Source organism: Miniopterus natalensis, chromosome 6 (assembly GCF_054644295.1).
Source record: "Miniopterus natalensis isolate mMinNat1 chromosome 6, mMinNat1.hap1, whole genome shotgun sequence".
In the NCBI taxonomy this organism is placed as follows: domain Eukaryota; kingdom Metazoa; phylum Chordata; class Mammalia; order Chiroptera; family Miniopteridae; genus Miniopterus; species Miniopterus natalensis.
This window is the reverse complement of record NC_142086.1, coordinates 3196974-3224237: the sequence shown is the minus strand read 5'-3', so window position 1 is coordinate 3224237 and position 27264 is coordinate 3196974. Positions and strand designations below refer to the sequence as shown.

At 35.8% G+C, this 27264-nt stretch overlaps 1 protein-coding gene and 1 pseudogene across 1 annotated transcript in view; one reads left to right on the top strand and one right to left on the bottom strand.

Annotated features, from left to right (window-relative positions):
- ATR (ATR checkpoint kinase) overlaps positions 1 to 27264 on the top strand; it is a 129435-nt gene that overhangs the window by 61684 nt on the left and 40487 nt on the right. The window contains exons 22-30 of the mRNA XM_087818057.1: positions 5144 to 5350; positions 6067 to 6180; positions 9027 to 9142; positions 14828 to 14948; positions 16275 to 16412; positions 18651 to 18861; positions 22156 to 22334; positions 24723 to 24887; positions 25899 to 25990. Of these exons, the coding sequence (XP_087674183.1) occupies positions 5144 to 5350; positions 6067 to 6180; positions 9027 to 9142; positions 14828 to 14948; positions 16275 to 16412; positions 18651 to 18861; positions 22156 to 22334; positions 24723 to 24887; positions 25899 to 25990 (1343 nt within the window). The remainder of the gene's footprint in view (positions 1 to 5143; positions 5351 to 6066; positions 6181 to 9026; positions 9143 to 14827; positions 14949 to 16274; positions 16413 to 18650; positions 18862 to 22155; positions 22335 to 24722; positions 24888 to 25898; positions 25991 to 27264) is intronic.
- Positions 10078 to 12804, bottom strand: LOC107537971 (serum response factor-binding protein 1 pseudogene; annotated as a pseudogene).

The following is a 27264-nucleotide window of genomic DNA, read 5'->3' as shown; positions in this document are numbered from 1 at the left end:
AAGAAAACTTTGAAACATCCCTGAAAGACACAAAAATGTAATAGATTTATTTTATTTATTTATATTTTTTGGTTAATCCTTACCTGAGGATATTTTTTCCATTGATTTTTAGAGTGGAAGGGAGGGAGAGAGGCAGATAGGAAGAGAAGGGGGGGAGAGAGAGAGAGAGAGAGAGAGAGAGAAACAGAGAAACATCGATGTGAGAGAGACATGTGGATTGGTTGCCTCGTGCATGTGCCCCAACCTGGGTTGGGGATCGAACGTGCAACCCAGGTACCTGCCCTTGACTGGGAATCAAACCCATGCATGGGCCAGTGCTCTGATCACTTAGCAACAGTGGCCAGGGCTGTAAAAGATTTATTATTTTAACTTCAAAATTTTATTTATTTATTTATATTTAAATTTATCTTTATTGTTGAAAGCATTAAAAATGTCCCCTTTATTCCCCATAGATTCCTTCCACCCTGCAGCCCCCTTCCCCCCTTCCCAGGCCTTCACCAAACTATTGGCTGTGTCCATGGGTATACATATATGCATATAAGCTCTTAGGTTAATCTCTCCCCACCCACCCTGGCCTTCCCTCTGAGATCCCTCAGTCTGTTCCATGCTTCTGTGTCTCTGGATCTATTTTGTTCATCAGTTTATTTTGTTCATTAGATTCCACATATAAGTGAGATCATGTGATATTTGTCTTTCTCTGACTGGCTTATTTTGCTTAGCATAATATTCTCCAGGATCCACCATGCTGTCTCAAAGGGTAAGAGATCCTTCTTTTTTACAGCTGCATAGTATTCCATGGTATAAATGTCCGAGACCATGCTTGATATGGTTTCAGTCTTTTTCAACTTGTAGAGACTTCTTCTGTGTCTTAACATGTGGTCTGTTTTTGAGAATGTCCCATGTGTACTTCAGGAGAATGTATATTCTACAGCTTTGGAGTGAAATGTTCTGTAAATGTCTATTAAATCCATCTGATCTAGTGTGTAATTTAGAGTCACTGTTTCCTTGTTGATCTTTTGTCTGAAAGATCTATCCAGTGAAGTCAGTGGGGTGTTCAAGTCCCCTACTGTGACTGTATTGCTATTGATCTCTCCTTTAAAGTCCTCCAGAGATTTTTTGTTTTTGTTTTTGTTTTTCAGACTGTGTGAGTCTTTTGTTCTGAGGTGGGTATCTTGTAGACAGCATATATTTGGATCATGTTTTGTTATCCATTCAGCTACTCTAAATCTTTTAATTGGAGCACTTAATCCATTTATATTCAAGGGTATTATTGATAGGTACGTATCTATTGCCATTTTATTTCTTTATTCCTATGTTTCTCTATTTCAGATTCTTATTACAGCAGTCCCTTTAACATTTCTTGCAACGCTGGTTTGGTGGTGATAAACTTCTTTACCCATTTTTTGTTGGGAAGCTCTTTATTTTACCATCTATTTTGAATGATAGCCTTGCTGGATAGAGTAGTCTTTGTTTCGGATCCTTGCTTTTCATTACCTTGAATACTTCATGCCATTCTCTTTTGGCCTGTAGAGTTTTTGATGAGAAATCATCTGACAGCCTTATGGGAGCTCCTTTGTAGGTAACAGATTGCTTTTCTCTTGCTGCCTTTAAGATTCTCTCTTTGTCTTGAATTTTTGACATTTTAATTATGATGTGTCTGGGCATGGGCCTCTTTGGGTTCTTCTTGCTTGGGACGCTCTGTGCCTCCTGAACTTGTGTTACTTTTCCTTTACCAGGTTAGGGAATTTTTCTGCCATTATTTCTTCTAACAGGTTCTCTAACCCTTGCTTACTTTCTACCTCTTCTGGCACTCCTATAATGCAAATGTTGTTACAGCTCTCTTAAACTTCCCTCCTGTTTTTTAATTGTTTTTTCTTTTTGGATCTCTGATTTAGTGATTTTTTTTTACCCTGTGTTCTAATTCATTGATCCTCAGCTTCCCCTAATCTGCTGTTTATGCCTTCCAGTGTATTTTTTAATTTTACTATGTCATTCTTAATTTCCTTCATAGTTTCCATTTCTTTTCTCATGCTGTTGAGCATCCTTATGATCGGTATTCTGAACTCTATATCTGATTAATTGCTTATCTCCATTTTATTTAGCTCTTCTTCTTGAGAATTCTTTTATTTGGGGCTTGTTTTTTTGTATGTTTGGGTTTGTTTCTGTGTATTAGGTAGATCTGCTAGGACTCCCAGTCTTTTGAATGGTTTCTGGTGCAGACCAATGTCAGATGCTGTTTGTGACTGGCCTTGGGTACCCTATTTGAAGCTTTCTGCCCTCCACGGCTTGTGGTTCCCTGTGCTGGGGCTGGGTGTGTTTGGAAAAGACCAAGATGTGCACCTAGGTCTGCTTTTCCAAGCTCTGGGTCCAGAAGCAAATCAGGCTAAGACTCAAAGTACTCAGAGGCTGATTCTTATTTGGCCTCTTAATGAGCTTCAGGCTGCAGAAACTCCACAGTGTGGGACAAGACGTTTTCCAACAGGGTGGGGCAGTTGCTTCCCCCTTAGGCTAAAGCTGCTTGAAGAATAAATGTCTGCCTGAGAAAGATGTCCTCTGCCATATGAGGGAATGACTGAGCACAGGAATCCAATAGGCACCCTCTGAACTCTATCTCCAGAGCCCACAACCCCGAACTCTCCTCACACAGCTCTAGTCCACTCTGCCCTCCCTCTGCTGGAGCCCAAGGTGAGAGGCTGCTCATGAAACTTTGTGCGTTGGCCTTTTAAGAGGGTGCCTGCATTTCCAGCCATCTCTCCCTGGCAGACAGAAACCCTGCTGCTTTTCACAGCCAGGTGTTATATGGGCAACTTTCTCTGGGCTGGGAAGCCCAGTTTGGGGTTTAGACCCCAGAGTTCTCAGTAGGTAGTCCCCACAGATGAGATGTCCCTCCTGAACTCAGCTGTTGCCTGTGGGAGCCCAGCCAGCCCTCTCGCGCGTCCACAGCTCCTCCTAGTCTCTGTGTGGTCTCCACTTAGAGTTTTCAAGGTGGTTTTTCTATGTTTTAGTTGTAATTCCAGTTTAGTTCTGGGAGAGTGTTAGTGTAGCTTCCACTTAATCTGCTGCTATCTTGGAATCTCTGTAATAAATTTAAACAAATTGAAAACACTTACTTATTGGATAAGTTGTGCTGAATATTACACAGATTTTAATTCACCCTGTTGAATGCCATCCCGAAGAAATGCCAAGTTATTTGTTTTTTTCAACTTGAAAAGTTTTTACTAATGTTCATATGGAAAAACAAACATGTAAAAATAGCTAGGAAAACTCTAAAGGAAAAAAAGAGCAGCTATGAGAGTTCAGTAGCCCTACCAGACATTAAAACACTGTGTTGCCTCTGTAATTATAATATCATAATACTGGCACATGAGTAAACAGACCAAGAGGAAAGAATATAAAGTTCAGAAACAGAACCAAGTGTATAAGGACTTTTAGGATATGATAAAAATGACATTTCACATAATTGGAGCAGGGATTTGTTTTGACAACTTGTTAAACATTTGGAAAATGATACAATTGGATCTAAATGTTAAAATGCCTGTTTAAATGGATGCATTGAACATACACTCATTTTAAAAATCCCTTTGGAATTGAACAGTTTTTGCAGAAAAGTAAAACCCATTTTTTCTAACGCAGTAGTGAAGTAGGGTGAAAACATTTTTAAGCACTTAGAAGTTATATATTTATGTATCTCTAAATATTATTTTTTAAATTAAGTTTATTGGGTTGACAACGGTTATTGAAGTTATTTAGGTTTAGTGTACAATTCTGTGATACAACATCTTTATATTGAATTGTGTTTAGCACCCACAGTCAAATCTTCCATCACCGTATATTTAACCCCACTTTACCCATTATTATCCCCCCACTCATTTTCCTTCGGTAACCACCATATTGTTGTCTGTGTCTATGAGTTTTTGTTTGTCTTGTTTATTTGTTGTTTTCAGTTTTATATACCACAAAAAAATAAAATCATATGGTTCTTGACTTTTTCTGTCTGATTTTGTTTAGCATGATGTTCTCAAGATCCATCCATGTTTTTGAAAATGGCAGTAATTCATCTTTTCTTATGGTTGAGTAGTATTCCATTGTATATAATTTAAGTAACCTTTTATTTTGTGTTTCATAACTTGTCTTGAGTATGAACTGCATTTATTTTTGCCAGTTAAAGCTTGCTTTTCCTTACTGTTTTCTAACTTTAGCAAATGAATAAATGTCTAATTTTCATACTGGTTTAGCTATTTATTGATTTCTGGTTCCTCTTTTTATGTATCTCTGTCTGAATTAACCTGTATCATTCTGTAAGTGATTGCTTATTGAAGATTCCAGATGAATCAAATGTCTTTTTATTTTTTCTTTTGAAATATATTGCTCTAATTTGAGTCACAGCTTTAACATAGAATTTGAGATTCTCGTATATGCTTTACTTTTGCTAGAAAGGAAGTTATATAAATGAAGTAGTTTTAAAGTGGTCACACAACTATAATATCTAAGTCTTAACCTGCTTGAGAATAACCTCCAACCTCAGGAGATAGATGAAAAGATTATTTGAACCAACATATTTGTCATTAAGGCCCCTCTTTCTTCCCACTTCTCTCCTCCCACCTCTTTCCCCTTTCCCCTGTCTCTTTCTTCTTCTCTATTGGTTTTTATACACTTTTCAGTCTTCTCATTTTACCTAGTAGCTGTTTCTCCTTGATTTATTTACTGAGATATCTGTTGATTATCCTGAGTTCTTTTTCATCTTCATTACTTCTTTACCTTGTAAATATATTTATTATTGTACATATCATACGATATTTTAATTATTTGTTTTCATGTCTGTTTTCCCATTAGATTTGGAACTAGGGATAAGAGCTATGTCTTACTTATTTTTTTATGCTGATGTACTAATACTCAGTAACTTTGTTTAATGGATTAATGATTAAAACTCTGAAACACACTTAATGATTCTAATACTGTGTAACATATTGTGAACTTTATTATGTGAACTCATCAAAAAGTAACCGAAAAGACTACAGATATGGGAATTTAATTTTCTCATATTTATGTCTGATATTCCTTAATCTTTTTATGCTTTCTAGTCAGGAAAAGTGTACTAGTTTGTAGAAGCGGTGTATAAACTTTCTTTCTCTTTTTATTTTAGGAAAAACTGATAAAATATGCAACAGATAGTGAAACAGTGGAACCTGTTATCTCACAGCTGGTGACAGTGCTTTTGAAAGGTTGCCAAGATGCAAACTCTCAGGCTCGGTTGCTCTGTGGGGAATGTTTAGGGGAGTTGGGGGCAATAGATCCAGGTCGACTAGATTTCTCAACAACCGAAACCCAAGGAAAAGATTTTACATTTGTGGTAAGTAATGGTAATTTAAATGGCAAGAATAGTTCTCTGTCCTTTTGGGGTTTCTGTGTTCCATTTACAAAGAACTGTTCAGTCTATCTGTAGTGGAACTTGATGTAATCTAGGCAAGTTAGGTAACTTCTGCCTTTTTTCCTCAATACTATTGCAAAGATCTTTAGCCAAAAACAATAAACTTTGAGCCAAGTCTAGTGTGGTGTGTTCTTTTAAATAAACTTTCTAATCTATTTTTGACAAATACTTAAAACTTAATTATCTAAATATTACTATTTAAACACTATTTGCTGAGTGTTTCCATGGAAAATTAATTTCCCAGAGCTTTTTAAGAGTGTATAAAAAAGTTTCTGTGGTCAAATGCGAAATCCTGTAAAGCAAAATTAAGCTGAACTTTTAATATTGCTGCACATTATTTCTTGGAGATTTTCCAGGAAATGGCATATATACAGTTTTCTTTCTAGTTTGAAAAACAAAAACCACAAATTGTTGGATGTATGTAAAAGTTGAATGATTCTACTATACCTTATTATAAATAACCTCAAAGCCTTGGGTTTCAACTCTTCACTACAGATTCTGTTTTAGCTTTGGTGCCAGACTTAGTTTCAGCCTTACTGTTCTTTCCTTTTCTAAGTTAAATTCACCATGAAAGATACAGTACAGTTAAGAACAATTTATACAGATTATCCTTGAAATGTTTTCTTGTTTTTCTTGAGGCTGGAGTAGAAGATTCGAGTTTTGCCTATGGATTATTGATGGAACTAACAAGAGCTTACCTTGCATATGCAGATAATAGCCGAGCTCAAGATTCAGCTGCTTATGCCATTCAGGTAAGAGTGCAGATAGTAGTTACTCACTTGATGTTATTGGCTTCTAGTAAGAAATTTATAAATTCTGTACTTTGGAAACCCTTATTTTTTTAACTGTCATTTTTATTATCAAAGTAATACAAGTTCATGATAAAAAGTGAAGAGTACAGAATTGTACCCTCTCAACAGATTATAGGTACTTTGAAATTTTATACATATATATATATATACACACACACACACATATATACATATATATATATATCGTGTATGTTTTCTCCACCAAACAAGGAGATCATATTACTTATGATATTCTGTAACTTGATTTTCTTTCGTGTTTAATAGTCTGTCTTGCATAACTTCCATGTCAGTACAATTCATTTCTTTTCAGTGGCTTAATATTTAATATGAATACACAAGTACTTAAGAAATTTATTTAGCACAGTTAGGTTATGTTTAATGTTTTGCTTTTACAAAAAATGATTTAGAGAACATACATATATTTCTGAGCACTTTGAGTGAATATGTCAATAATATAAATACCCAGAAATTAATATATGTCTCAGAGCAAGTACAGAGCTTTATCAAAAAGTGTTTCAGCCCAGCTGGTATGGTTCAGTGGTTGAGTGTCAACCCATACACCAGGAGGCCAAGGGTTTGATTCCCAGTCAGGGCACATGCCCAGTTGTGGGCTCGATCTTTAGTAGGAGATGGGTAGGAGGCAGCCGATCCATGTCTTTCTCTCATCGATGTTTCTGTCTCTCTCCATTTCTATGTTTCTTTCCCTTTCCCTTCTTCTCTCTTTAAAATCAATAAAAATAAAAAAAGTTTCACCAGTTTATACTCTCTTGACAAAATTTTTTATCAAAATTTTACATTTTTGCCAGTGTGACAGATTAGAAATGTGTGTACCGTTTTATTTTAATTTGCATTTAATTATGAGAGAGGTATATCTTTTATATGTTTATTGCTTTTTTATGAATTTTCTCTAGCTCTTTTCCCATTTTCCTGTTGCTTATTGGTCTATTTATTTATTGATATGTAGGCCTATTAGGATATAATGTAAATTAACCCTTTGTCTATCATACATGTAATAAATACTTTTCTAGTGTGACTCTCTTTACCTTTTTTCATAGTATTTTTTTCATTTAGAATTTTGTTGTTGTTGTTAGATATGCAGATCTGGCATTCATGGTGAGAGGTCTCTGTTACAGATAAATATTTGGAGATCTTTTGTTGTAGAGATGGTACTTAAAACTGTGATTCCGGATGAGACGGTCAAGAGAGAGGGAGCATAGACAGGTTCTAGTAATTGAGATCTGCACAGTGAGAGGTCAGTGCGAAGAGGAGGGAGCAATTAAGAAAGCAGAAAGAACTGCCTGTAAGAAGAATGTGGCATTTTGGAAGGCGAGGAAGTGTTTCAAGAAGTATGGAGTGATTCACTGTATTAAATGCTGATCACAGGATTGACAATTGACTTGCCTATGGTAACATAAAGGTTATCGATTACCTTGATAAGAGCAGTTTCAGTGGAGTATAGAAAGCCTTGTTAGAATATTTTTAAGAACATGTGGGAAGAGGGGAATTACAGAAATTATAGCAACTCTTTTGAGGAGTGTTGCAGAGAAATGAGCGTGGCTGGGGAGGAACGGGGAGTCAGGATGGGGAAAATAACAGTATGTGTCTGTTGCTTGGGAGCACTTCAGCAGAGAGGAAGAAAGTAAGGATGGAGGAGATAATGTGATGGTTTTTTTAAGTAGGTAAAGAGATGTGGAACATAATGTAGAAGTGAAAGGCATAAGTAACCTTAATTAACAACAAAAACAATTCATTTGTAGTAACAAGAGAAAGCACATGTGGGCACTGATACTGATATTGCCAAGCTGGGTAGATATAAGGATGGAAGTTGTAGAGGTCCCTTCTGATTGCTTCTGTTTTCAGAGTGTAAATGGCCCTGAAACCAAAAAGTTAGGGACTTACTAAGTCTGTCATTGGAGGTTGATGAAGAGAGCTTCTAGAGAGCAGCTTTTCCAAACATAAGAAAAAGCTGGCTTCACATAAAACTTTAAAGTTAAGAGAAAGTAAGTTTGGATATTTCTGTATTTGAGCTTTCCATATACTGCTTGTATTTAAAAATTTAAGTGTAAGCATAAAGTACATATTTTGCTGGACAGTACTTATATTTTGTATTAGGACAAAGCTATTGCGTATGGTCATTTTTAATGGAATTGGAAAGAAAGAGTAATGCGTGGTGGAAGATGTGTTACCCTGACATTTGTCTTGTTTTAAAGATTGATATTAGACAGAAAGATTGTTTTCTTCGTGTAAAAAATCCCGTTGGTTTTATTTTCAGGAAGGTAAAGTATAATCATTTAATTCCTGGGCTTGAATAGTAAATTGGTCTCTAACATTTGCATCTTATTTTAAAAATTTTAAGCTCTAGTTTTGAACTATTTGGGATTTGTAGGTGTTCATTAAAATTCAAAAAAGGTGATACATTAAAAATAAATAAATAAATAAAAATTTCAAAAAAGTTTAAATTCTAAGAATTCTACTTCTGCAAATATAGAAAATTTCAATTTTTTTCTTCCCAGTACCTCTTAATCTTATATATTTTAATACATATTATATATGGAACACAAACTGCTTGTTCAGGTACTACCACAGCTCTGTGACCTTGAGTAAGTCACCTAAGTGATTCTAATAAGCATTGATATAAATGTCCTAAGCAAGTTCATAACCCCAACATTTTATCATTCTGTGTATCTTTCTGCGTATTTTTATAACTGTCATGTGTAGAGTGATGATGAATGTAAAGGTTTATCTGCTTTACTGTGGATTTACAAATCTAAAATGTGTATTTGTAGGAGTTACTTTCCATTTATGACTGTAGAGAGATGCAGACTGACGGCCCAGGTCACCAGTTGTGGAGGAAATTTCCTGAGCATGTTCGAGAAATATTGGAACCTCATCTAAATACTAGGTTTGTGAACTCATAAAGTCGTTTTTAACTGTATAAAGTTCATTTACTTTTGATATAATATTTTAGCATTCAAAGTTTTTTTAGTATGTTTTAATATGTATTTTCCACTGTAGTTTATGTTTATAATCTTGTTAAAATGAAAGTATAGTTTACTCATTGGTTAAATTATGTAACTTTAAATATTTAGGCATATTTATTGAAGCAATAAAAGGATTGATTTTTTAAAAAATTCAACTGTCATAATACTTTGAAAGAATATACTTTAAGTTGAATATGAGTTGAAGCTTTTGCTAGGTGCAATTAATATAAAATTTAAGAGTTTAAAGCTAGTCTCAAGCCTTTAGTAACACCCAGTTAGAGATAAGAGATTTTCAGCCCTCACCAACTTCTCCTCATGAGGAGATTTTCTTCCTCTACTGTTTTTAAAGCTATAAGAAAAATTACATTTATTTGTATAATTTATTATCTGTATACCCATAATAAACATTACTATCTTAATCTTAGTTTTGCTAACAAGACTATTAACAAAGGTGATCTGTTTTAAATAGCTGTAATTTCCTCATATTTTTCTATTATTTTAAATATATCACATTTATTTTTGAGGCAAAGAAATACAGTTCTAATCTAGTGAGATATACTTCACGATAGGCACAAACAAGGAAATCTGAGAGTGATAATCTCAAAATTCTTTTATAAAGGGAACAGTCTGGACATATTTTTAAAAACCAATTTATATAGTTGACTTGTGGAAGGTTTGTATAAACAAACTTGAACATACTTAAAAAAGAGAACTCAAGACAACAACAAACTTATTTCTATACCCCTCCAAGGGACTGATTTAAATACGAGTTTAAATAATGGGCTGGTATAAAACAAAAAGAAGGAAAAGAATTTTTAGATGAAACAGTTCATAAAAAGAGGTACTAATCACTCATCTAATGTAGTTTTTCCCCCTGAAACATGACTGTTTTTTATTGCTGTTCTTTTTGACTCCTGCTTGCTTCCCGTGGAGGCTGAAGAGGCGGCTGTGTCTGCTGCTCTGTATTTTCAGGTCCTCTGTGTGCGCTCTTAGGACTGTCCTTGAGCTGAAGTTCAGTTTGCTTTTCAGAGCCTGTTCTCTGTAATTTCTAGAGCTTTCAGATCCATATAAAGAATGGACAAACACTGATTCAAACTTGCTTGCTTGTGTATTTGACTTGTTTTTGTCATTTTTATACTCTGACAGGTTTCAAGCATACCTTTTTCAGGGAACACTTTTCGTGGGGGATTTTATTCCAAAACTGAAGAATGACAACTACTTTCCATCTTTCATATCTCTCTGACTTTCCCACGAAGAAGTCATCACCACTGTCACTATCCTCAGACATGGGAGACTGTAAAATCTTTCTTCTGTGCTATCATCAAAATACTCCTCTTCTTCATGCAATTCTTTTCCATCACTGTTACCACCAAGTGAGCTATCGGACTGTTTTTTTTCAGTTTGACAGAACATTTTCATTTTGGGGTCAGCAGGTGTCTTCTGGGATTCAGAGGGAACTACAGAACCCTTTTCAGAAGGCTTTGATGGAGAATTTGGAATATCCACTGTTTTGGGACCATGCTCCATCTTGGCTATTTTTTCTTTTGAACTAGTTATTCGTTTCATTGCCAGTATTTTAGCTTCTTTGTCTTTTTTGCTCACTGATAATAATTCCTTCGTGCTGTAACTTAATGGCATCATCATTTGAACAGGAAGTGTCCTTAGAATTATTTTCTTCTGAATAATTCTTTAATGACTTAACTTCAGTATCATTTTGTCTTGGATCTTTAAAGGCTTTGACACTAGCTTTTAGCACATCTCTTTTCCTTCAGAAGAGGCTGCATTGCAATTGTTTTTTCAGTTGCAGTAGAATCAGGCTTTTTGCAAATTTTTTCAAAATTGATGTAATTACGAAGAGCAGATTTAGTTATGTCGGGTTTCTATTTCCTCATGGCATGAATTTCTTCAAGCAGTCCTTGTTCCTGTCTTTGGCTTTTAAACAATGCATCTTCAGTATCCGTTCTTGACTTCAGTCTGCCAACACTCCTGACAAGTTTTTAGATAACCAAAACTCAGGTCCTCTTCCCTCTTTTTCTCATCTTCACAACCTCGTTATTGAAGTTCAGAGTCCCTAAGCCATTGCAGATATAGGAAGGGGATCTGCTGCTGCCAGCACATGAACTTCCTCTTCCTCTATTTTAAAAATCAGTATTTTCTAATTGCTTTTTCAGGTTTAATAACTTTTTTAGGACTGATTGAAACAGATAAATTATAAGTTACTTTATTTATAAATTGTAATTTTAGGTAGTCTAGGTCATATGCTAATTGGATATGTGACCTTGGATAAGTTATTTTACTTCTTTGAGCCTTAGTACCATGCCTAGCCTTGTAGTAAAATTCTTTATAATAGCCCTAAAGTATGCATGTTTTTTTGCTAGATACCTTTTTATGTTTAGAAACCTCTTAAACATTTTATTTCTTTTTAAAAAATATGCTTTTATTGATTTTAGAGAAAGAGGAAAGGAGAGGGAGAGAGAGAGAAACATTGATGTGAGAGAGAAACATCGATCTGTTGTCTCCCATATGTGCCCTGACCAGGGATCAAACCTGCCACCTGGGTCTGTGCCCTGATGGAAACTGAACCTCTGACCTTTGGGGCACAGGACCAGCTGAGCCAGCCTGGGTGGGCGAAACACTTCTGTCCTATGAACAGTGTTATTGAAAGATATATTTTTTTACACAAAGTAGAAGTCTACAAATTTTGTTTTTTCTTTTTTGAGGATTCCACACTTCTTAATTTCTGTATTCAATATTTTATAGCCTATATTATGGATAGATGTTTAAGAGTTTCTGTGATCTAGTGGGAAGTTTATGGCCTTTGGAGTCACATAGATCTAAATTTAAATCTTGGCTCTGCATTTGCTATCTCTGAAGTCTTGGGTAAGTTACTTAACATTTCCAAGTCTCAATTTTTTCATCTTGAAAACATGGATAGTTTTATTTACCTTGTTAGAAATAAAGAAGATAATTTAAAATGTACCTAGTAGAGTGCATAATATTTAATTCATACCCAGTAATAAATGCTTTTTGGATCCCAGCTTGTTGAATCAATGCCTTGCTTTCTCGCAGGGGTAGTGTGCTCGCCTACTTCATTGGAAGTAGAAGCTAACATTTTTGCCCCCTTGCTGTTCAGTTTAATTTTCCATAAGAAGCCACCATTGCCTACTCGTTATTCGTTCATAAGAAGCAACATTTCAGTGGTCATTTATAAGAGTGACCTTAGCAAAGCAACGAGAGGTCTTACGACCCTTCTACTTTCATTTCGGAGGCCGTGAAGGAGCCTCTCAGCTGGTCTCAGTGGTGGGCGCCAGGAGGTTTCGGCTGGCATCTGCTCATTGAAGTTGCACTCACAAAAATAAGAGGGCAGCAGAGGGCAGCATTGATGCGTTGGCCCGTGTCTGTCTGAAAGCTTTTGTGTAAAGCACCGAGACCAGATTAGGCAGTAGGTCGCCTTTTCAGCTTGGACTCCTTGGCACACGCTTCGGAGGGCCTGGGGGCAGAGTCCCCGACACCGTGTTCTGTTTTGCTGCCCTGAACTACTCTGTGGGGTCCCCTTTAGCTGTCCTTCAGCTGGGCTGTTCATATTGCGCCACTGAGCGTGGGTAAAAGGGTGGCTGCGCTTAGGAGATTCGATTTCTAGAACTAAATAGATCAACTACAGTTCAAAGTTGGCATCAAAATAATTTTCAGAAAAAGACATTTAGTTGCGGCTAGGTAGAACCTGGCTTGTACCCCAATATTAGTAGTTTTCTAGCTAAGTTCATTATAAAACTTGGTAAAATCACCTAGAGAATTATATTCATGATGATTCAAAATAGTGATGGTTAACTGAGAGATTATTGGAGTTTTCAATTTTTAGAAATTTAGAATATGGTGAAATACATGTGTGCTGGGACCTTGAATATAGGGCATTTATTATATTTGCCATTTCCTAACCTTAACTGGTGATTGACAAGCAACCCACTCCCCTCAAAAAATGCTACACACATGTAGTTGTAAGGTGAGAGCTATTTGAACGTGTTTAAATGTTAATGCTGAGGAGCAAATAGAAAGGGATCATGTTGAGGTTATGAAGGAGAAGTAATAATTGATATAAGGACCACATCCTTATATATATAAGGAGCATCTAGAATGGTAGCCATATTCCTAATGGGATAGTAGACCCAGAGGAAGTAAAATCTTTGTAATAGGGAAAAATAAAATGATGTATAACTCAGCTAAGTTTACAAATGTGATTATGGGAAGCAGTGCTTTCTTTTCTCCATGAAGTGTGAGGTATAGAAAATGAGATTATTGGTAAAAGTGGCAATAGATTTGGTATAAGTCTAATTGGGAGTGTGAGGATTTGAAAAAGCCACTGGAAAACAGAGGAGAGAGCTAATAAGGAAAGCTTAGAAGGATTTCTGGGCTGCAGAAAGGTCCACTGAGGTAGAAAATTAAGAATATGTAGTAGTCCTGATCGCCTAAGCAATTGAGTGATTTTCTGCTATCAGCGCAGTGGCCTGGATATCATTACAGTGAAGGCAGACATTTAGACTGATCCAAGGTTGGGAGGTTGGCAGATGAACACAGCCATTAGAGACAGTGTGGCAGTGAGGTGGACGGAGGAGATTAGCAAGAGAGTGCTTGAAGGAGAGGACCATGGAGACCAAGCTGGTTAGGGTAAGAGGTAATGAAAGGAAGGTATTATGGATAAGGAGAGTTTAGCTTGGTCAAAGGACAAAAGATCTCAGTGAAAGAACAGATGTGATAGAGTAAGTGGGTGGAAGAACTGGAAATTTGGGAAACTGTAGCCACAGAGTAAAGTGCCTAAGTAGTTCATATTGGAAGTGACGAAGTTTCTTTGTATTGGCCAGGGAGTCCTGATAAAGGAGGAGAGGAGAAGGTCATTAAGAATTTCGAGTTTGATTAGATGTTCTGCCAGACATCAAAGCCACTCAGGATGATAAGACTTGGGGAAGAAAGAAAACACTGAGCAATGTACTAAAGTTATCAAGGAGTTTGGTAACCAACAAACTTGGTAGATGCCCTTAATGAGGAGTAGAGACAAGAACAGTATTCCTGTTTAAGTGAAGCTCAAAGGAAAAGATCTTTCTTACAGAAGATAAGAAGGGAGCTCACAGGACCTGAAAGGAGGGTTAAGGAAGGGGAGGCAGCCTGGAATCCTTTGAAGTATTTGGCGTGTTTTAAGAATGACCTCCCACCCCGCCGTTAGGAAGGACGTAGGAAAGCCCTGGCTGGGTAGCTCAGTTGGTTAGAGCAGCGCCCAGCACACCAAGGTTGCAGGTGTGGTCTCTGTGCAGGGCCTGTACAAGAACCAGCCAATGAATGCGCAAGTAAGTGGGACCGCAAATCAGCGTTTCTCTCTCCCTCTCTGTCCCTCTTTCTCCCCATCCGTCTTCCTCTCTCTCTAAAGTCAATACATAAATAAAAAAGAGAGGGATATAGGAAAAGTACTATCTTTAACTAGATTTCAGTAAAGACAAAGCACTAGTGGGATAGTCATGAAACAGTTGTAAGTTTCTTCAACTTGTTTTTACTAAGGATCTTAACAGATGGATATGTAATTTTATATTTTTTAAATGCACAAATTTTCAAAATTACAGATACAAGAGTTCTCAGAAGTCAACAGATTGGTCTGGAGTAAAGAAGCCAATTTACTTAAGTAAATTAGGTAATAACTTTGCAGAATGGTCAGCGTCTTGGGCAGGTTATCTTATAACAAAGGTAAGAGAATTCTGTTAAGAATTTGTTACCTGAACAGAAATTCTAAAGGCAATGAGAACTCTATCTGAATACATAGCACACACAGGAGGCATTGAAATATTTGTGCTGGTGATGATAGAAATTTTTGTAGAAAAGACTTACTAATAAAGAGTAATTAGTTTCTCTGTTGCTCCAGTAACAGTTTCTGAGTAAGAAGATAGTTGTTTTATCAGATTACTAAGGTCTTAATGTGTTTGTAAAATGTTTATTACATTATGTTTGTTCATTTTAAGTTGTAAAATACTGTTTAAAAAGAAAGGAATGCTTTATCATTAAAGCATTATTAAATAAATGCTTATTAATAAATTACATAAAAAGATTATGTAATAAAAAGATATCTTATCCTTTAGTGGTTACTTCTAAAAGTGGATTCACGATCTGAACTTGCCCCAAAATAAAACTTAAAGGTTTTTTAAAAGATGAAATTTCATGAAAAAATCGAGGTATATTTCTAATTTTTTTCTAATATGAAATTTTTACATGCCCACAGACAAAAAGATACTCTGTGTTTAAGGCATATTTAAAGTCTACAACTTTTTAAAAGTTCGTATTTCTGTTAGCGTTTAAAAATCTTATAATAATCTATATCTGGTAATTTTAAGAAAGTTTCTCTCATTGTTTTATAAACATACTGAAAATACAATATGTGAAATGTAGAACATAATTACTTCCAGCCCTGGAATTTTTTAGATTTTTTTTTTTTTTAGTGAAATATTTATATTTAAAGAAGGAAAGTCTTTAAAATTTTGTAAGAGAACAGTAATGTAGATAAATCAAAGGTTAGGTCATGTTAATATAATTTGACTCTAACCTCAAGTAATTTTCTATTTTTAATTTCCCCCCTATAATTAATCACTGTTTATTACTTATTAAAATATTAACAATGTATTTAATGTGCTGGCCCAGAGCATACTTTTTGATTACTTTACTCATCTGTGTGCTCAGGGAATTAATGCTCTAAACATAATGTTAGTTAAGTAAAAAGTACTGTAATTAGGGAAGTTAATCGGTAACAAAACATGGTGCATTAAGGGGTGAAGACCATTTCTGCTGAGGTAGTTGGTAGCCCAGGTAGCTATGTTGCCCATAGGGATCTCAGTAATTCAGGCACTTGGGGTATGTAGAGTTACGAGAGAGTGTGTGATCTGAAACCCTTGCTTGAGTGCACATGCCTCTTTCCATAAGAGAGCACCCACTCTGCAATATTAACCTCACGTTTTTCTTCGACATTAATCAATAGAATAAAATATAAAACTACTCACTCTTCCTCAACCATTGAGTTTACAGGTTCGGCATGATCTTGCCAGTAAAATCTTCACCTGCTGTAGCATTATGATGAAGCATGATTTCAAGGTGACCATCTATCTTCTTCCGCATATTTTAGTGTATGTCTTGCTGGGTTGTAATCAAGAAGATCAGCAGGAGGTGAGAGATCATTTTACTTGGGTTCTCTTTGTCCAGACATTTGTCCAATGTATTAGAAAGGCTACACGTTAGTAAGAAATGTAGATCAATGCTACGAATGTACCTGTCTAAAGGCTCACAACATCCTTTTTAACTTTTTATTTATCACAGAATTACATAATGCTTAGTGCAGAAAATTAGAAAGTACAAATTATATATGCCTAGATATTCCCAGAACTTTTGAGAAGGGTACATAAGAAACTATTGATAGTAATTTTTCCTGGGGAATGATACTGTGAAGTAGGGTGGGGAAGGAGAATATTTTATTACTAATATTTATAGTATTTTATAAGTTTAACTTTTTAACCATCTACATATAACACTTTAAAAATGATTATCTTTAATAGCACAAGTAGCATATTACTGTGTTCTTAATGTAAACATTCAAATTATACAAATAAATCAAAGTGTACTCTTTGATTACCATCCTAAACCTATATCCTCAGAAGTCATTACTGTTACTAATTTGATGTATGTTTTTTCAGCCCTTTTTTAAAAAATGCAATTGGTTCTGTTTTGTTTTTCATGATGGTATCATATTGTAGGTATTGTTCTGCAACTTGCTCTCTTTAATTAATTAAGAGAGTGTGCCACCTTTTGTTTTATTAGTGCTACATAGTGTAATTCCATTTTATAGTTGTACCATAATTTATTTGACTATTGCTGTAATAATAATGATTATTTGCAATGTTCTGCTTTTACAAACAGTGCTATGGTGAGCATCATGGTAATTCTTACTTGTGAAAGTGTTCGTGTATGTGTGTTTAGGGTGGACTCCAAAAAGTAGAACTGTTATATAGTATGTATACATTTAACATTTTATTAGAGACAGCAAATGGTCATACTGATTTATAGTCCTACCAGCAGGTCACAAGTCTATCCATGTCCCATATATTTGCCAGTACTTGATATTTTCAAACATGTAATTTTAGGCAACATGAGGGGTAAAAAAAGGGCATTTTATTGTTTTAATTTGTGTTTTTATTATTCCCAGTAGTTATGTTCATCGGCCATTTGGATTACTTTTCTATAAATTATCTCTTCATATCGTTACTTATTTGGGGGGTATATAGGTGTCCTTTTGAATTAATTGGTAGGAGTTCTGTGTATATTTTGGATACCAATTTGTACCAGTCATATCTTGCAAAAATCTTCCCCGGTTGGTGGTTTTCTTTTAACCTTGTTTATACCTTTTACCATGGAGAGATTTAAAATGTAAATGGCAAATTTATCTATTTCATAACTTGTGTTTTTTTTATCTGCACCCAAGGATATTTTTTCATTGCTTTTTAGAGAGAGTGGAAGGGAGAGAGAGAGAAACATCGATGTGAGAGAGAAAGACATCGATTGGTTGCCTCCTGCACGTGCCTTGACCGGGGCTAGGGACCGAGCTTGCACCCGAGGTACATGCCCTTGGCCAGAATTGAACTCAAGACCCTTCATTCCGAGGGCTGACACTCTAACCACTGAGCAAAACCAGCTGGGGCAATCTCTAAAAACTTTTGAATTTTAAGCCTTTTATATGATGCCTTCTCTTAATTCAATGTCATGAACATATTTCCTATATTTTTAATCCTTTTGCTTTTACATTTAGCCCTTCAATTATTCTGAAAGTGATTTTGTGGATAGTGCGAGATGTTGTTTCAAGTTTTTTTGCTGCTACTTAATAAGTAGTTTCATTATAATTTATTGAATAATCTAGAACAGAGATTTTCAACCTTTTCATCTCTTGACATACATAAACTGATTACTAAAATTCTGCGGCACAACAAAAAATATATTTTGTGCCGATCTGACAAAAAAATAGGTATAATTTTGGTTCATTTACACCAGACAGCTATTATTGTGTTGGCTGTTGTCATTTTTTAATTTCACAGTCTAAGGGAAAACAGGTCAGTGACCCTGACTAAATAGTCAGGTAGTGCATGCTTTAAGAATCCTCACAGCACACCGGTTAGGAACCACCAATCTAGAGGAATTTTAAAGTACTTTTTATTTACATTTGTTACTCTTTTACAGTGGATTTTCTTTTTAGAGTAACCTTTTAACTGTAGATTAGAAAGATAATTTATTATTAATTTATCATGGGTTTTTCCTTTTGAAAAGTGTTGCCTTAGAATGGTTAGTCTTATATATTAGATACTAGTAAAATGATTATTCTGTAGATATGTTATTAATTATAAAATGATTTCTCTTCAGGTGTATGCAGAAATGATGGCAGTTCTAAAGCATGATGATCAGCATGCCATAAGTACCCAATACAGTGCCTCTGATCTGTGTCAGCTCAGTACACAGACTGTGTTTTCCATGATTGACCATCTCACGCAGTGGTTAAGGCACAAACTTCAGGCGCTGAATGCTGAGAAATTTCCACAAAGCAAGTCAAATAGAGATAAGGTAGACTCAATGGGTGAGTCATAACTTCTGTTTATTTTTCAATCTTAATTATTAACAAGTTAGCTCCTTTCTGTATCAGTTCTATAATTTAAGCATTAGCTTTTACAAGATCTATATTTTTTTGCTTACCTTTTTTTTCTTAAGGTGGCCTTTTCACTGAGAAAAGCTGTTGAATTTTTAGTTAGAAAACCTCTTTAAGTTCTCAGTCTCATTTCCTTAGGCAAGACACATACTTAATTTCTCTTTGTATAAAACAGGATTAATATTATCTTTCTTAGTAGGTTGAATATTAAATAAGATGACTATATAAATTGTAAAGTGTGAAACAAATGCCATGTTAGTATTGTTGTTAACTCACCCCTCGCTGTTAACTAACGTGCTGCCTGTTTCCTCTGTGTATTGTGCATGTATAGGCACGCATGTGCATACACGTGCATATATGTGCTCCCAGTTGCATCTGTGTATTGTGTGTGGGCATGCATGTGCATACATGTGCACACACGTGCTCCCGGTTGCCTCTGTATGTTGTGCGTGTGTAGGCACACATGTGCATGTATGTGCTCCCGTTACCTCCGTGTATTGTGCGTGTGTAGGCACACATGTGCATGTACGTGCTCCCATTGCCTCCATGTGTTGTGCGTGTGTAGGCACATGTGCATGTACGTGCATGTACTATACGTGTAGTTAAAGTGTTCTCTATCCTCTTTCACTTGTGAAATAGAGTAAACCCTTGATTCTGTGGACTTCGATTTAAAGCACAAAATTTCTGATCCATATGTCATATGTGAAAATTAACACCCTATTAATTTAAAAATAATTTTAACCAAGATTTGCTTATAATTAAATTAACGGGTTTTTTTTGTTATTAATTCACTGTTATTTTTAACAAATTTTAGCAAATAGGTAATATGTTGGAAAAAACACTAGTAATTTCGCAGACGTTAATAAATATTATATATTTACAACTATAGTCTACATATTTAAATCCAAGAGTCACTGCTTTTAAACAATGTTCAGGGAATAAAGAGACGTGATCATACGTCATTGCACTGGGCAATTGGTTCTGTTGTCTCCTGGCCCGACTTTCTGCAGCAGTTTTAACTCCTTCCACCTCTGTTCCCACATGGGGTGCGCCGTGCCCCAGCCGTGTGCATTTGTTTACTCTCGGTGCCTGGTGAATGCTGGCGTTTACTAGACCTATTCAGTATAAATTTAAAAGTACAGTAATACATATAGAACAACTTTTCTGTCATATTAAACTTTTCTTTTCGTACATACTGAATTTTAATTAAACAAATGTGTCTACATAAGTAAAAACAGGTAAACTAAATTTGTCAATTTTTTAACATATGAATTCAGAAAACCTACTCTATCATGTAATAGATTTTCGACTTTAACAGACACACCCCCTCGTCCAAATTAGTCCCTTATATCGTGAGGTTTTACTGTACTCCTTGCAATCTTTTTCACATTTAAGTTTTAAATTTCAAAGGAGATTTTAATTTCATTGCCTTTTTCTTCATTTCATTCATTTTCTCCGTTTTGTTTTCCTGTCTCTGGCACTGTTTGGTGTCCAGCACCTCTCCCAACATGCTCAACATGTGTTGCTACACTTGTACCCTGCTGTGCCTGCTACTGTTTTGTGTTTTCCCTGTGATACTACAGCTTCCACTAAGATGACCAAAGGGAAATCTTGTTAGACTAGAAATGACACCTGCCTCATGACACAGGCACCTGGTAGGAAGAACCATGTCACTGGGACAGTAATGGGCCCTCTTACTGTCTTCGAACAGCCTTTCTTTCATGCTTGTTGCAGGCAGAGGAAGTGTACAGTCTCAGTGTGAAACGGCCTCTGTACGCCTCAGCCATTTTATTTTATTTTTTTAAAATATATCTTTATTGATTTGAGAGAGAGGAAAGAAGAGCGAGAGAGAGAGATAGAAACATCAGTGATGAGAGAGTCATTGATCGGCTGCCTAGCCTGCAACCCCGGGCATGTGCCCTGACCGGGAATCGAACCCCGATCTCCTGGATCCTAGGCTCAGCCATTTTAATGAGTACTATGTGCTTCCCCCAGGCTCTGAGTCTAATTGAAAAGATTGACTAGTAGCTCTTACAGAGGCCCTCACTTACACGGTTCAGTTTCTGAGCGTTTCTCTCTTGTTCCTATACCTTTGAAAGCACAGACATTCCCGTTGGTAAGCACAATAGTTTATTTTTCTAAAAAGTTTTGACCTGGCAATTGTTATCTGTTTGGGGGAATGTTTTTCTCTGGAATATGGCTAATATATTTTACATTAGTTTAACACTTAAATGTTCCTGTTTCTGCGTGTGAAAATGGTACTATAAAACTAAGTACAAGCTCTCTTATCACCATTTCTACTAACTGCAATGAGAATTCTAGATTTTAAGCATAATATTTATAATGGTTCAAAGTATAATACCCTTAACATTTTTTATAATTTGAAATGGTATACAAATTTTGATGAAAGTAAGGGACTTATTTTAAATATAATTTCTTTTAAATTTACTATCTTGATTATGTATATTTTGGAAAAATTTATATCTGTTTCCTGTTTTTTACGTACTATTTATTATTATGATTCCTTATTAAAATTAATACATTTGAAATAAAAATTCACAAAATAGACTGCCCTCATTTAAAAGTTTCCAACTTATGCCTTTTCTTAGACACTTAGGATAAAAGTGCCCCTTTAAAACGTTTGTGATTTTACTTCAAAGTCACTTTTACTTTCAATTTCCATTTTAATAGTTGATATTGTATACAGGAAACAAACACAGGAAACAAACAGGAAAAAAACAGGTTGTTAACAAAGAATTCTAAATTTTAAAATTAAAAAGGCTATTTTAGTATTTCTGCTTTTTTTTTTTTTTTAACCAATAGCTATATTCTCTTTGTTTTTAGAGGTATCAATAATAAATAACTCATCTTTATATCTTTTGTATCATGTTTATATATTTTCTACATTTAATATAGTTTTATACTTGATCCTCACCACACCATTGTAAGGAAAGCAGGATAGATACTAACGCTTCCATTTTATTTATGAGGAGATGGAAGCTCAAATAAGTTAAATGACGGTCCAGGGTAAGAGAGGTAGTAATGGTGAGGATGAGGCAAGAATTCGCTGAGCAGTCATCTTGTTGATAGTTACATTCTAAATATTATACTCTAATACATTTTGATAATTTTGTTAGTGAAATAAATTTTTTAAAATGAGATTAAAATTAACACTTTTAAAATTTTCTAAGTCTTTAATTATTTAATTATCTTTTTATAATCTAGTATCTACTGTGGATTATGAAGACTATCAGAGTGTAACTCGTTTTCTAGACCTCATTCCTCAGGATATCCTGGCAGTAGCTTCTTTCCGCTCTAAAGCATACACACGAGCTGTAATGCACTTTGAATCATTCATTACAGAAAAGAAGCAAGATATTCAAGAGCATCTTGGATTTTTACAGGTTTGAAATTCATATAGTGAATTTAATAATGTTTATTGCTAGTCTGTTATGTTTATATTGCTCATTTTATTGAATGTTTCAGGTGTTGTGCTAGGAACTAGGTATTTGTAAGTACTTTAGAAGCTTACAGATTAGTGTGGAGAAATAAACACCAATTGGGTATAATATCTTAAGTACAGTGACATAGATATGTCCTGAGGGAAGGACATTTAACTCTTCTTCTGTGTAGGGTGTGATGAGAGATGGGAGTGGGTGAGCAAAGGGTCAGTAAGGGCTTCTTGAAGATGCTATCTAAGGGGCCTTGAAGAATGAATGAATGATAGGTAAAAGGAAGAGGCGAGACATTCCAAGTAGTGGCAGCCCCATGGATTTGGGAAAGAGTGCATCTGTGGAATGGCAGAGAAAAGAAAGAGATTTGGGCAAAGGAAAGATAAATTGCAGACCTCTAAGTTGCCCAGATTCTTAGAGGATTTGAACCAGGGATGTGCTTTAGTCAGAATGGCATTTTAGCTAAAGGCCTGTGACAGAAGGAGTTGAAAGGCCGTAATTTAAGTCAAGCAGGCCGTTACTACTACTGTGAGAAATGTGGGCCTGAAATTGGGGTGGGGGGTAGGGGAATGTACTGGTTGTAACAGGAATAAGCTATGACAGTGCTGGTGAAGAAATGGTTTAGGTGATATAATACGACTATGTGGGGAAGATAAGAAACTAAGGGTAGTGGGGCTAATACAGTGGGGCTCAAGTAAGAGGTCAGAATTGGTGGGCTTTAAAAACAAAGTGTGCTGAGAGAATTGGAAATTAGTGGCTTGTAGTCTGGAAAAATATTAGCCCCTCCTGCTGTGTTTTCCTCCTTGTCTAGCTTCGAGTCTGGTTCACTGTTAAAATCATTCCCTTTGCAAGGACATTCAACTCCCTTGTCTTTCTCCCTTCCCTCTGTGTTGCACTCGCTTCGTAAAACTCCAGCCCTGAATCAACTCACCATGTGCCTTCCCCGTGTCTGCGTGTCAGCAGCTGAGTGTTGCTGGAGGAAAGTACCACAGCCCTGGAACTCGTTTCTAGCTGCTTCTAAGTTCATAACCTCAACCCTAAGCTGGCTCTTCAGTACTGCCTCCAGCTCTCCTAAATGTTGCTCCTGTGCACCCCCTTTCTCTCTCTTCAAGGTAACTTACCTTCTCTTTATTTCCAGCCTTCCACCTCACTTGCCTCAGCTGACGTTCTTGCTTCATTGCTCATTAGGAACTGGAAACCGACTGTCTGCCGAGCCTGATTCTCGCTGGCCTTCTCTCCACATCCCTTTCCTCCTCCTCTTGTTCCTAAGGAAGGGTCCCCTTCTGTCAGAATTCAGTCCTTCTACTTGTAGTTTCAAGGACTTTACTCCTCCAAATATTCCTGCTTTCTCTAGTATCATTAATTTCTTTCTCAACCAGAGTGTATAAGTATATAAACATGCTCTGGTATCTCCTATTTGGTTTTTTTATAATTCCCTTGATCTTAAGCACTCCTTCAGATGCTATTTGCCTTCACAGTCCATTTTTAAAAGGGTTGTCTATCTTCCCTACATTCACTTCTTTCCTTCCCATCAGTCTTCGCCCGTTCCAACAAGACTTCTTTCTACATTCCATGGACACTCTTCTTGGTAAGAAAATCAGTAGGCTCATGTTACCAAATCCAGTCAGTGTTTCCCAGTCCTTATTGTCTTAACCTCACAACATCATTTAATCACTCCTTTCTTAAAGAAGACGTTTGCTTTTCTCCTGCAGCTCCTGGGACACCACATTCTCTAGGTTTCTTCAGACTACTCTGGTTTCTGCTCAGTGTCATTTGCTAGCTCTTCCGTATATACAAATACACTCTTCCTCCCTCACCCCTTTCCTCCCTCTCTGTACATTTCCTAAATCGTGCCACCCTTTCCCCTGCCATCTTTGTGCTAATTGCTCCTAGATTTTTATCTTCAGCCTGAATATCTCCTTTGAACTCAGATTTGATATCTTGGGTTTCTTGAAGGCATCTAAATACCAACATATTAAAGTGCTTGTGTAAATTTTTTTTGTTTTAAAATGTAATAAAACATGTATAAACGATACTCAACAGTTTATTTGAAATTGGGTTTAAAGAGAGTTCAGGATCTTGAGGTTCTTTACAGCTCTTTTTATCAGTAAGTTACTAATGTAGGTATGTATTTAAGTGGAATGAGTGTTGTGGTAATTAATGGAAAGGCTGAGGAATAAAATTGTAATTTTATTGTGAGTCTGCCTTGAAAAATAAAAACTTATTATTGCTTTGAGAAAAAATTCTCATATGCCCTTTTCATATAAACTGGTGGTTTTATAGTTTTATTTTCAGTTGTATTTTCCCCCTCATTTGATTGTTTTCAATGGTTAAACAAAGAAATTATATGCTGCTATGCATGAGCCGGATGGAGTAGCTGGAGTCAGCGCAATCCGAAAGGCAGAACCGTCCCTAAAGGAACAGATCCTTGAGCATGAGAGCATCGGCTTGCTGAGAGATGCCACTGCCTGTTATGACAGGGCTATTCAGCTAGAACCAGACCAGGTAAGAGATACAGGAAAGGCAATATAACGGAACTCTGGAAAACTTAAGTTTCTCTGCTATATCTACTACTCTCCCAGTTTGTCTGGAAACTATTTAGTCATCTCTGGGCTTGAGTTTCTGATTGATGAAATTAGAGACCTGCACTGGATCTCAAAGCCCACCCCCTCTCAGTGCCAAATTTCTATGACCTTCTATATTCTCAAATGAATGAGATTTATTGCAGAGTGTATTTATATTAATCTGCGTATTACTCTAAAATTTATATAATTTTAGTTTGCTATTAAAAGTGTAAGACATGTACCAATTTTTAATAATCATAGTGATTCTCTGGTCTAAGGAACTTTCTCAGATTTCACATGTTCCCTACTAGCATCTGTACATCTCCGACATGAGCTAGTCATTCATGGGGCCTGGGGATTATAGCTCATTCCATTTCAATATGTCTTATGTTTTTTGAGACAGGAGAGGGGCTTAGAATTGTTGATTTATAATCTGGCTGAAATCTCTCTGATCTTGGAGCTTTGCTATTTGTCACATTTGACTTGTCCACTTTCTCAGAAGCTCATTGTACAGGGTTTTATTTTTCAGTCTTGTTTTCAGTTTTGAAGAATGTTGCATAACCCTATTTAACTTTTTTATTACTAAAGCCCCAAATCTATGTTAATAATATTGTGACCTTGAATTTTCATTTTTTGTGTGACAATGTGACAATCTTTAAATGAAAAGTACTTGTTACTTTTATATTTGATCTGAACCAAAAATTAGACCTAATTGGGAAAAAATAATAAATTTAATCTGGGTTTTTTAAGGTTGTGTGCATTTTAAAAAAAATATTTAGATGTTATATGACATTGGTAGGAGGCTCTACCGTATACCAAGCAAGTTGACTACTAAAGATGTGTAGGCTCAATAAAGTAAACAGTGTTTTTTAAAATAAATATTAAACTGTTTTTGGTTTCCAAGATATATTTAAAGTCACAATTGTTATTTTAAATATTTTTACATTTTTAGATCATTCATTATCATGGTGTAGTGAAGTCCATGTTAGGTCTTGGTCAGCTATCTACTGTAATCACTCAGGTGAATGGCGTGCATGCTAACAGGTAACATTTTTTTAAAAGAATGGTTTTCTTTTGTTATTGTAGTTTAATGGGGAATTTTTAAATTAATGAATTGGGTTGACATAATGTTTACTAAAGTAATGAAATCTTTTTTATGTTTTCATGCATTGGAGATAAGCACCAAAAAATACTTTTTTTTTCTACTTTCTCATAAATTGATCTAGCACTTAACAACTTATCTTACGTCCAAAGAGTAATCCTTGAATTAGATCTGCTTTAAGACAGAAACCTTCTAGAATTCACTTACTCCTGGTAAGGCTCATATAGACATTTCCAAAGAGTACCTAAAATCACCTATGTTATCAGCATCAGTTATTTCTGTTGGGGAGGGAACCTTTATGACTGAACTGTGGAATACCACTCTATACTGTGCGGTTTGATTTTCCCCTAAAGGATTGATAAAAATGAAAGCAGCCCTCCGTTCCTAAAGAAAATGGGTTTGTTATAGCAAACCAAATAATGCCAAACAAAAAATAGCACATATGTGTGGTAAAGATGAAGGTCACACCCTTCTGTTTTGGAGTTCTGGCTCTTGAAGCTGCCATGCTCTGAGACCCGAAAGCCTGGTTCCTACTGTGTTTACCACACCCCAATGGACTTTTCTGGAAAGTGAGATCTGGTCAAAAGGAATGGGACCTTAGTTAACCAAAAAGCACAGAGGCCACTTTTTAGTTAGATTGCTAAGTACAGTTTCTATAAATTCCAAATTGTGATATATATAGGCCACTATTCTGCAGTGTCTCAGAGTAGAGAAGCTTACTGTTGGTCACATGGTTTCACAGTAGTGGAATTTATGAAATGAGAGTGGAAACTTTGCAGAAGCAGGGAAGGAGTGGATTATCTATTTTAGATGTGTTTCTCCAGATTAGTTTAGAGACCTTATGAATAAAGGGGTTGCAGGATTTGGGACATTTTGTCATGGCTCAAGCCAAGGTGTCATGTTTCCTTTATGATGAACACTGGACAGTTAGACTCCCCTGTCTTCTCTTTTGATCTGATCTGTGTAATGGCAACTTTCAATATTCAATGTATCATATTGGAGCAAATGGTCATTGAGGATATGTGCTTTCTATGGGGGAATATTTGCATTTAAACAAATATATCTCCAAAATTATTGTGCTTGACCTACACGGTCATTCTTTTAAATGTACTCATTTATGGGGATAAGGTCTCACAGCCTGATCTTCATTGTCCTTTGGTACTTTTTTGGTATAATGCTTGATACACACCCCCTTTGGATAGTAAATCATGCTAAT